The sequence below is a fragment of the Penaeus chinensis genome, chromosome 10 (assembly GCF_019202785.1).
Source record: "Penaeus chinensis breed Huanghai No. 1 chromosome 10, ASM1920278v2, whole genome shotgun sequence".
NCBI classification, from domain to species: domain Eukaryota; kingdom Metazoa; phylum Arthropoda; class Malacostraca; order Decapoda; family Penaeidae; genus Penaeus; species Penaeus chinensis.
The window spans coordinates 6,869,344-6,881,517 of record NC_061828.1 but is presented as its reverse complement, the minus strand read 5'-3'; the positions used below and the strand labels follow the sequence as shown (position 1 = coordinate 6,881,517).

At 35.4% G+C, this 12,174-nt stretch overlaps 1 protein-coding gene across 2 annotated transcripts in view; it reads left to right on the top strand.

The window, feature by feature from the left end:
• The window catches only part of LOC125029736 (zinc finger protein 568-like), a 6,856-nt gene extending 2,085 nt beyond the window's left edge, over positions 1-4,771 (top strand). Inside the window, exons 2-3 of one of the 2 annotated variants that reach the window (XM_047619846.1) lie at positions 2,316-2,437; positions 2,812-4,771. In XM_047619846.1, the coding sequence (XP_047475802.1) occupies positions 2,823-4,088 (1,266 nt within the window). In that variant the 5' untranslated portion in view covers positions 2,316-2,437; positions 2,812-2,822 and the 3' untranslated portion in view covers positions 4,089-4,771. The remainder of the gene's footprint in view (positions 1-2,315; positions 2,438-2,811) is intronic. The other variant, XM_047619845.1, reaches the window with a different exon arrangement.
• Positions 4,772-12,174: the final 7,403 nt, after the last annotated feature.

Sequence of the window (12,174 nt, the reverse complement as noted above, 5' to 3'; positions counted from 1 at the left end):
TACCGAACCATTCTTCTGCCGCAGTACCTGGAACAAAAAAGAACTTATAAAATCAATTTTACTTTTACAATAACAAAAGTCATCACTGGCATAATAACTACAATAAATGGACTAATGAAGGTTTTACACACAGACAAATAACCAATTAATAAGGTTTGCTGTAAATAGGAGACTTCTTTTTGTCACAAGATCAAGCAAATTTAAGATTCATGAAGCATTTGTTTCATTACACTTTGTACTTGTTCCTATTATTTGTATCTACCAGTATCATTATCTCTTATAGATTTTAGTATTCTTGATATATAAAATTAATTATAAATCATCTGAATTGATTTAGAAATAATTAGATATAGAGACAACAAGAGGACAGCAGCAAAATCATGCATAAAAGATGAAAAATTTAAATGCTTTTTAACACTAACCTCATGTTATATGTCAAAGTGTTAAAGGCAAGCCATGCGGGAATTGCCTTTTCTCGGTGTGAGGTTTCATAGGATGCAACAACTCATAATAAAAACACCTCCATATTCAAAATTTGTAAAACCCGCGACCATCCTCCAGGTCCTATTCCTTCACTAGCTTAGTTGTAGCACTCAGGTCTCTTCTTTTTTTCCAAGCCTTACCCTATGACCACTTTGGTATTCGTAACTCATTCTTCAAAGTTAAAAGCCACAATATGCAAAACTATAGCATGTTTGGGTTGGAGTGGAAGCTCTTTCCACAGTTGAAACACTACATCAGGCAGTGCCTGTGCGTAAAGAAAGCCAGTTAAACCTTGCCTTTAACCCAATGCCGCCGGAGAAAATGAATAAAAAAGGGGGGAAATGCATTTTCTATAATTTTGGTGAAATGTCTCTGCACATATATGGCTCTGCTAATGCTTAGCTACAAAGGAGTCAATTAGTAGGCCTTGTGACCATACCTGATTTGAATTGGCAGGAAAAACATATTTTTTACTAGTGCTATGAGTATTGAAAGTGTTAATTTTATTTTAAACATTATAATTACTATAATGTTATAAACATTAGTAACAGCAAAATAAGATAACGTAAAATATTTTCATAAATCAAAGAAAAGGGTAAACAGGCGAGCACAACCAGCACTGTCACATCTCTGGTAGTATTCAAAGACATGGAGAACCAGCAAGTCCTCTTTGTATTCAGGAGATTCTAATCCAGAGGGAAATCAGAGGAAAGCTCTTGGCCAGGATAGGTGTCTATTTCAGGAATAGAACAGCCAAAGTCATATACCAAAGTCACACCTCCATGTTTAAAATCTGTAAAACCTGTGACTGTGCCTGTTCCTTCACTAACTTCATTATAGCACTCAGGTCTTCTCTTTTCTTCCATGCTTTAACCTACAATCAGTTTAGTTTTCTTTCATCTTTATTCACAATATTAAAAGCCACAAGACAAAAATTTATGGTGAGATATGGGAAACTGTCCTTGTGGTCTGTGCTGCTTTATATTCACTTCCAGAGATATGTTTCAAATGCTATGTTATTGAAGTGTAGGGCACTAAAAGTTAACACACATGTTTACACACATACAAAAACACACAAACACACATACATACATATATATATGTGTGTGAGTGTGTGTGTGTGTGTGTGTGTGTGTGTGTGTGTGTGTGTGTAAACATGTGTGCTAACTTTTAGTGCCCTACACTTCAATAACATTACATTTGAAACATATCTCTGGAAGTGAATATGAAACAGCACGGACCACAAGGACGGTTTCCCATATCTCACCATAAACTTTTGTCTTGTGGCTTTTAATATTGTGAATAAAGATGAAAGAAAACTAAACTGACTGTATGTTAAAGCATGGAAGAAAAGAGAAGATATATATATATATATATGTATATATATGTATATGTATATATGTATATATGTATATGTATATATGTATATATATATGAATATATGTATATGTATGTGTATATATATATATGTATATATATATATATACATGTATGTGTGTGTGTTTATATATATATATATAGGTATAGATATATATTTATAGGTTTATATATATATATATGTGTGTGTGTGTGCCTATGAATATCTATATATGTATATGTATATGTATTTATATTTATATATATATATATATGTGTGTGTGTGTGTGTGTACCTATAAATTATAGATACATATATATATGTGTGTGTGTGTGTGTATATATATATATATATATATGTATATGCATATATATGTAAATACCTATAAATGTGTATATGTGTCTATATATACCTATAAATCATAAGCTATTATAATCATTATAAGCTACCAACAGAGCTATAATGGTGTTTTTTAGGCAAAAACAATTGTGGAAGTGTGGCCCTTGGAAGTGGAGGGGAATCCAGACCTTGAGAGGGCAATCAGAGTCTTGAGGGGGCAATTGGCCCCCCAGCCCCCCAAATGATGCCCATGATATATGTATGTATATGTATGTGTGTATATATGTATATATGTATATATGTATATGTATATATATATATACATATATACATATATGCATATATATGTGTGTGTGTGTGTATATATATATATATATTTACATATTTACATATATATGTACGTATGTATATATATATATATTTAGATAGATATATATAGATACAGATATATATAATATATATATAGATAGATAGATAGATATAGATACAGATATATATATATATAGTGAAATAATATTTTCCATTTTGCCATCTTTATTTTAATGTAAGATATTTGTTATTTTTAGAATTTCTTTTTGTATTTAACAAGTTGTTAATGCAGTCTGTTATCCTGGTTCTATTTTCATTTCTCAGGAAATGTGAGAATGAGTCTCCTCGCCAACCTGATACCTTTAGCCCCACTCATGGGCAGGGAAATATTTAACAGAGGTGTCAGTGTGAAAGAAGAGCTTAACTATGATGTCCCCGAAGAGACATGTATAGAAATAAAGGAGGAACCACTTGATTGTGTAGATAAGAAGAGTGATGATGTTAGTGACATGAAAGTGAAAAATGAATGCTTTTTCCTTCATAATCTTCATGACCTAAGAAATGAAGCAAATGCAAAGGACTTGTGTAACTTGATTCGGGATCGTAATGGTATGTCAAGAGCCCCATTTGTAACAGAAAACTATGGGAACAAGTGTCCATCAGATAGGGATCAGACTATGCATAAGGAAAGTCTGAAGGAGGACACACAACTAAAAGTGAAAGCCACATTGAATCGTTTTGTCTGTGAGGTGTGTGGCAAGAAATTCTCAGGAAAGAGCCATATAAATATTCACATGAGAGTCCACACACAGGAGAAGCCATACAGTTGTAATATTTGCAATAAGGCCTTCTCATCCAAAAGCGATCTAGTAAAGCATACTAGAGTACATACAAAGGAGAAGCCATACAGGTGTGAGATTTGCAGCAAGGATTTCTCATATAGCACAAGTCTAGTGAATCATATGAAAGTACACACAAAGGAGAAGCCATACAGCTGTGAGATTTGTAATAAGGCCTTTTCACATAAAACCAATATAGTGAGCCATATGAGAGTGCACACAAAGGAGAAGCCATATAGTTGTGATATTTGCAATAAAGCCTTCCCATCCAAAAGTGATTTAGTAAAGCATATCAGAGTACATACAAAGGAGAAGCCATACAGGTGTGAGATTTGCTACAAGGATTTCCCATATAGCACTAGTCTAGTGATCCATATGAGAGTACATACAAAGGAGAAACCATACAGCTGTGAGATTTGCAATAAGGCCTTTTCACATAAAACTAATCTAGTGAGCCACATGAGAGTACATACAAAGGAGAAGCCATACAGTTGTGAGATTTGTAACAAGGCCTTCTCACATAAACATAGTCTAGTGAACCATATAAGAGTACATACAAAGGAGAAGCCATACAACTGTGAGATTTGCAATAAGGGCTTCTCACAAGAAATTAGTCTAGTGATCCATAATAGAGTACATACAAAGGAGAAGCCATACAGCTGTGAGATTTGCAATAAGGCCTTTTTACAGAAACCAAATTTGGTGAGGCACATTAGAGTACATACAAAGGAGAAGCCATACAGTTGTGAGATTTGCAAATAAGGCCTTCTCTGAGAAAAGTAGTCTAGTAAGGCACATGAAAGTACATACAAAGGAGAAGCCGTACAATTGTGAGATTTGCAACCAGGCCTTTTTAAAGAAACCGAATCTGGTGAGGCACATGAGAGTACATACATAAGAGCCATACAGCTGTGAGATTTGCATCAGTACCTAGTGCAGCACATGTGAATACATAGAAAAGAAAAGCCAAATATATGTGAGCTTTGCAATAAGTATTGAACCTTATGAGAGTACATACAAAGGAAAAGTCATACAGATAAGAAATATGCAAAATAACATCCACACAGAATAGTCACCTGGTGCAACATGGGGGAGAAGGCACATCTCTGTGAGGTTTGAAACAAAGCTTTGTCACAGAAGAACTTAGTGCTACATATGAGAGTAAACAGAATGGAGAAGCAATGGTGAGAGGTTTCTCTAATGAGTGTAATAGAGTGAGACATATATGAGTACATATAAATAGAAACCATTTAGTAATTCTGAAGAAAATGTTTAGTATACATTAGGGTAACAGGCCTTTTATCAATGAAGTCTATAGATATGCTTTCACCCCGAGAAGACATCCCATTGTTAACACAAGATTACTTCAAACAGCATGTCATTTCATCTGTAAGTAACTCTTCCTCTTGACATTATTTATGTTGTACATAATATTCTTATGCGTAGTTCTTGTCAAGTATAATAAACTTTTATGCATTATGACCTGTATTAATGTCTCCATAGAAATTTTGTTCAAGTAAACTCGTGTCTGCTGTCATTGCAGTCAAAAGACATCCACTATTAGTCATAGCATTCAAGGAAGCTGCTCCCCCACTCCTTAATATGGCGAATGATGTGGAAGTTGTTGGCCTCTTTGAAATTAGTGTTTTAGTTTAGCTTCTAACATGACTTATCTTAATTACAAGAGGAAACTTCATTTATTTCATGTAAAAATAATCTATGAAATATTTTATATTAACTAAATGAAAGAGGACCCACAGAAAAATTGTTGATATTTATTTATTTATTTATTTGTTGAAAATCTTCTGCCACATCAACATCTAAGGTCATTAGATAGTGATAGCATGAAGCTTGGGGGCAAAGTCCCCAGGTAAGGAAATGCTACATGACATCAAAGGTCATATGGCGCAATGGTGAATTAGAGTAGTGAAAAGTGTAACAAGCGAGTTAATGATTAGGGTAAAGTTATAGGTTGAGCAGCACTAGAGGGTAGTATGGTATTGAAAAGGGTAGAGAGGGGGAGTTATTGAGGTATAGTATAAGGTAATGGTTGTTAGAAGGGGAAGGAGTTAAGGGAGTAGGAAGCATTATAATAAAGTACATTGGGCCTCAGTTCCTGTCTCCTAAGCCCCCCCCCCCCCACACACACACACACAACAACAACAACAAGCAAAGGATTAGGGGAAGAATTTTGAGATACAATAAATTGGTATGCACAAACACACACACGTATGTATGTATGTGTTATTTTTTTTCATTGTACTCCTTTTTATCAGTATATCTATGATGATAACTATTCATCCCTATAACTTTCTATATCTCTATGTAATTGCCTACAGTCTTCTATCTTTTCCTATATATTCAAATATATCTTCATCATATAAGTGTGTATTTCTAATGGAGATATAATTGAAATGTGCTGTGAAGATATCACTCCTAATTCATACCTCTTTGTATTAGTCATAATGAACAATGTCATTTGAATCTTCAGTTACAACAGCATATTTGGATCTTTGGCCATGAGTCATGAAACTAATGCTAGTCCATATATATATACATATATATACATATACACACGCATATATATTTGTGTGTGTGTGTCTGTGTGTGTGTGTGTGTGTATGTGTGTATGTCTATATGTCTATATATATGTAGATATATACATATTTATATATGTATATTTATATACATATGTATATGTGTGTGTGTATGTGTGTGTGTGTGTATGTATGTATATATATATGTGTGTGTGTGTGTACATATATATATATATTATATACACACATATATATGTATACATATATATATTTATATCTATATTTATATAAACAAATATATTAATATATATATAAATATATATATACATATATATACATACACACAGACACACACATACACACACACATATATATATGAGTGTGTGTATGTCTATGTCTATATATGTGTGTGTGTCTATGTCTATATATGTGTGTGTGTTTGTGTGTATATATATATACATGTAAAAATATATATATGTATATTTATATATATGTATGTTTATATATACATATATATATAATATATACATATATATTTATATATATACATGTAAAAATATATATATATGTATATTTATATATATGTCTATATATATGTTTGTGTGTTTGTGTGTTTGTTTATGTATGTATGTGTATTTATATACATATATATGTTTATATTTATATTATAGATACATATATATTCATATATATGTGTGTGTGTGTGTACATATATATATATATATATATTTACATATATTTACATATATGTGTATATGTATATACATATGTATTTATATGTATTTATATGTATATTATACACCATTCCTTTATATAAGACTAAGACAAATGAACGGTCGTGGCAAAAAAGATGTTGCAGCCAAAAACTATGTCGGTGTGGTGGATGGTTACAAACCACCCGAGTCTTAGATCGTCAAGAGTTGATGCTCGGCGCCCGAAGAAGCACAGAAACTCATATCTCGTGGGATCATGATGTTCAACACATCCGCTCCTACTTATAATGTAGAGCCGAGTGTTTTCTTCTGGTTGACTAGTGATGGAAGTGCTAAAGGTACAAACATACATGCACGTACAAACAAAGGTGCAGGCGATGTGTCGAAGCTGGGCATTTTTTCGCCACATGCAATAAAATCACCAAATGTTGCAATTGTGAGAGGCAGCACGTTACCGTCAGCGGGTCTTGCCCCAAACGCAAAGAAATTATCAAAACTAAAAGACAATCATTAAAATAAAACGACAACTACATACGCCACAACAGTCAGACCCTTACAAACACCCACATCCACTTCAAGGTGACCCAACACGATTCCCTCAGGAAATACCATGCCTCTTCCATTGCACTTCCCTCAAAGCAACACCCGCACACCAAACAACAACACATACCTTTAATAGCTGCTAAATATAACGATAAGAAATTCACAAACATCGTCCTTATCATGCAGTAAAAGAAAACGAAGATGAAGACCTGTACATAACTGATAATCACTTACAAACACAAACACCGAGGCTAGAGTGGCGAACACCACAACCCTCTACCTCACACGCACCAGTACTCCCACAACCACCATGCAAATCAAAATAAGCCGCACAAGAAAAAAACTATAACAAACACGAACGAACATAACGCAAACTCCATTCACCATTAAACAAGCTCCTCGTCGTTGCCATGACGACCTTATCCTTGACAGCAAGTAAAGCTCTTCATAGACCTTATTCCTGAGGAAGAAGTGGAGTCGCTTATTACCCCCGGGAATGCAGATCCCATCCTCCTCCTCAGTAAATCTCGAGAGAGACACGGAAGCCTCGGGAATTGGTCCGCCTATTCCCGAGAATTCCACGTCTCCCTCTCCCAGGACTCCCTCCCGGACCCCGAAGAGGCCCAGCTCCGGGCTCGGCTTCTTTTCCGACCTCGATTCCGAAAGCAGCAAACGTCAACTTGACCTAATCTGAGTGGCATTCTGATAATTGTCCAGGCAAATATAAGATCGTTTTATAACGTAAGACATTTGTTACGACTTCCTAGACCGGGAAAATCCTGAAGTTGTTCTTTCAAATTCTACCTGTATAATTAATTCCAATGCTATTTAACATTTCGGCTACACGTCAAGACAATATATATATATATATATATATATATATATATATATATATATATATATATATATATTTATTTATTTATTTATATATATAAATATATAAATATATATATATACTTCCTGATCCTCCGACCTGACCTGACCTCTCCTCGCTTCCGTTTGTCTGGCCCGTGTAACTGTGTTGCCTCCCCTCTCTCTTTTATACCCCCTCCTCCTCCTTTCCTCTCAGACCTAACTCGAGATTTTGCATTACGCAACAAGACGAAGATAAAGACAGACAGCGATGGATAAAATAAGAAGAGATGTGTGTAGTGTAAACCTTGACAGAAAAAAAGACAGGACAGTGTCAACTGAGAAAACAACAAAAGAAAATTAGAATTGTGTGAAAATGGCCGCGTTGACAATGGCGCAAGGTCAGTTTGAGGCAGATTTTAGAGATTTATTTCAAGAGTACCAGTAGTGTCCGAAGTAAATGATTCCAAAGAATGTCTATTATAACACCATTGAAGAACTAAAGACTGCAGACCAGAACCCATCTTCCAAGTCTCGGCATGAATACTATATTCTCCAGAGGTTGGCATTGGGACACAAGGGAAACAAGAGACAATCTCAAAATTAATATTTATAGGATATTTTATAATGGAAGTGATGTAACAAATTTTCCATTTTGCAACAACATTCCTAGTAATTAAACAGAAGTAAAAGCCTTAAAAGAAGAAATGGGGAAAGGGGGGTGTGTATATATATATATATTTTTTTTTATTATTATTATTATACAAAACTCCATTATATTCTTATGGGTCTTCATGGCCAGTTCATGTAGTTGGGTCAGCAGGAAATGGATTTATTCTTTAGCTTATGGGACTAAATTGATATTCAGTTACTAGTCTATGTAATGTGGAAATTTAATACTGATTAACTTTTTCACTACTGCATTCTTTTGCATTATTCAGAACATTATTCTTTGTATGTATGGAGTTCTTCAGTATGGAGACATTGAAAAGCTGATCAGTAAACGCAAGAGTGTACACGGATCAGCCAGTCCTACTATGTGACCATTGAGGATATTTATGACATCATCAAGGGAGCACACAATGCAACGAGCATGGTGGACGTGACAGAATGAAGAGCAATCTTGGGGTAAAGTATGCTAACATCACAAAAGAAGCTCTTAAATTACTCGAGACCTATTGCATCACATCCCAAGAAAGGAGGGAGCGAAATAAGACTGCTAGGGTTGCCGTGAAGCCCCTCTTGAGCAGCGAATTCAACTCCCGTGGCCAAGTTGACCTTGTGGATATGCAGTCATTGTCTCAGGATCAGTTCAAGTGGTTAATGGTCTACCTGTGCCACCTCACCAAGCTTGTCATACTTCGAGCACTTATATCAAAAAGAGCTGCTGAAGTTGCCTTTCAACTGCTTGACATATTCCTTCTGTTTGGAGCTCCTTCCATACTGCAAAGTGACAATGTTTCTGAATCCACAGCTAAAGTCATCTCAGAATTGAAAGAACTTTGGCCATATGCCATCATGGTCCATGGTAAACCAAGACATCCACAAAGCCAAGGTTCAGTAGAACGAGCCAATGGTGACATCAAAGACATGTTGCATGCATGGATGGCAGACAACAAGAGACAGGCTTGGTCTGTTGACCGTTTTGTTCAACATAAAAAAACTCTGATCATTCCGGTATCAAGCGCACTCCATTTAAAGCATTGTTTGACACTAATCCTAGGGTGGGTCTGGCATAATCGAGTCTACCTCTAGTGGTCCTTGAAAGATGACAGTCAGAAGATGACTTGCTCGCCCTCTTTGTTAACCCTTCAGAAGATAAAGTTCTAAGATCCCTAGCCTCCACCAGCATCTGCAGTACCAGCTCCCACCTCTTAGCTCAAGATCCCCAACCTTCACCTCTTACAAAACGCCAGATATGTGTATGTATGTATGTACGTGCATATATATATATATATATATATATATATATATATATATAAGTGTGTGTGTGTAATATACATATATATGTGTGTGTGTGTGTATATATATATGTGTGTGTGTGTGTGTGTGTGTGTGTACCCAGCTACAGCTGAGATAGATAGATAGATAGAGTGAGGCAGAGAGAGAGAGAGAGAGAGGGGGGGGGCAAGAAAAGGATGTGACGCAAACCCAACTCTCGCGCCAAAAACGTGAGCCAGGCTCTGTCCCTATATTCAGTACCGCTATTTGGCTACAAGATAGAGGTGGTTCTGTAAATCTAGTGTGTGTGTATTTGTCTGTTGTGGGTACTCTGTGTCAACTGATTGTTCACATGAGATCAGTGGGTGATGCCGATGTCAATATTTAAAGAATGTGATGACAATAGAAGTTAAATAATGATGATGGCGATAACAGGACTTGATAACAATTGTGATTATAATGATAGTGATTATAATAAACATGGGATCGCCTGTGAAATGATATGATAAATACCTTTCTAGCAAGATTTTAAGGAGACGTCCTATTTTTTTAAGACAACGGTGTACTGTTGGCAGTCTTCTCTCCCTCTCTATCTCTATCTATCTATTTATCTATCTCTGTAGGTGTGTGTGTAATAAGTAAATGATTAAGATAAGGTAACCAAACACGCACGCGGAGACTTTACCAGAATGTTGTAATGAAGATGATATATTGTCATTAACTGCTCCTATTCAGGAATGTATAGACCAATGATTAAAGGCAATGCTATTTAATTGAGGCTTTATTCACCAGAATAATTTGATGAGATGGCTTAGCAACGGCAGCAAGGCACGTGTGCTTCAGAGAGGCATAATGTCACGGGGATTACTTTCATAAGGCAATATTTTATATCGGCGTCTCATCATATTCATTAGTAATAACGTAATCTTGCTGAAGAATATCAGAATATCGGGCCATTGATTATATGTATTATCTGTTTTTGCCTATTTTAACATCCTTCTTCGCTTTCTTTATTTACTATCATTCGCTTCGTCTGCTTTTATCTTGTCTTGCTTTTATTTATCCTTGTTGTTTCTACTTTGTCTATCTTTTCAATTTATCTATTTCATTCGTATATATTTTTGCAACCTTCCATGCCAACTAGAAAGGTTAAGTTCTTCTATCTGAAAAAACAAATTTAAAAAATCTATTTTTTCAGTCTCTCTTTTGCATTCATCACCGTTCTGTTTTCTGTTTTGTTTTGTTTTTATTTTTCTTCTTCTTTATATCCTTCTTTTTCTTATCTTCATTATCATTATTGTTATTATCAATATCATTAATTTATAATTATTATTATCATTATTGTCATCATTCTTAATCATTATCAATATTAACATTATTGTTATTTTGTTATCATCAGCACCATTATCATCATCAAAAATTATCATTATAATTTTTCTGTTACTATTACTACTTCATCTTCTTCTTCGTCTCCTATATTTCTTCTCCTTCTCCTTGTCATTTCACTCATCGAATGATGTAAAAGCTGACATCAATAACCTCTCTCCATCTCTCCATAAGATATTTTTTTTCGCTAAGATATTATTTTCACAACATTTCTAAAAGAAAAAAACTCCCTGTACGGAAAGGCAAGGAATATATAACCTGAACATGCACGCTAATTAACTCGCTGGGAGGATTCCGAACCCCAGCCATGTAATTGAAATCAAACCTTAAGCTATTGCACAGGAAACTAATTCAGGGCCTAGGAGAGAATAGCCTAAACCCAGCGCAACCCTTCATACGGTCATGTCGAGGGAAGCGGCAGAGTTTTAACCAAGAGCTGGGTGGAAGAGGAACCGAGACAACCCTCTGGAGGAACATGCCAGGAGCAGCACGGTAGACTGGTCGTCAGTCACTTCCTATGTCTTGCTTATCCTCAAGTAAAGTGTCACTATCTATTTTGTGTATTGATGCTTATATATATATATATATATATATATATATATATATATATATGACTGCCGCGATGGTCCCATATTAGAGCACTGAATTCGTGGCCCTGAGTTCAATTCCCCGTCGTAACGACAGTCGTAAAAATGCCTGCGCTCCGACTTCTGGCTCGAGTAAAATCTCACAGCGAGAAAACGACATAACGCCTTGAGAAGTCAAACGCAAGTGTCGCAGGGGAAATCACCGCCGTGGCAAAAGTGTTAACTCGCCGAACCGCGGTTGATTAGGAAGGGCATCCAATCAGTGTGTGTGTGTGTGTGTTTATGTGTT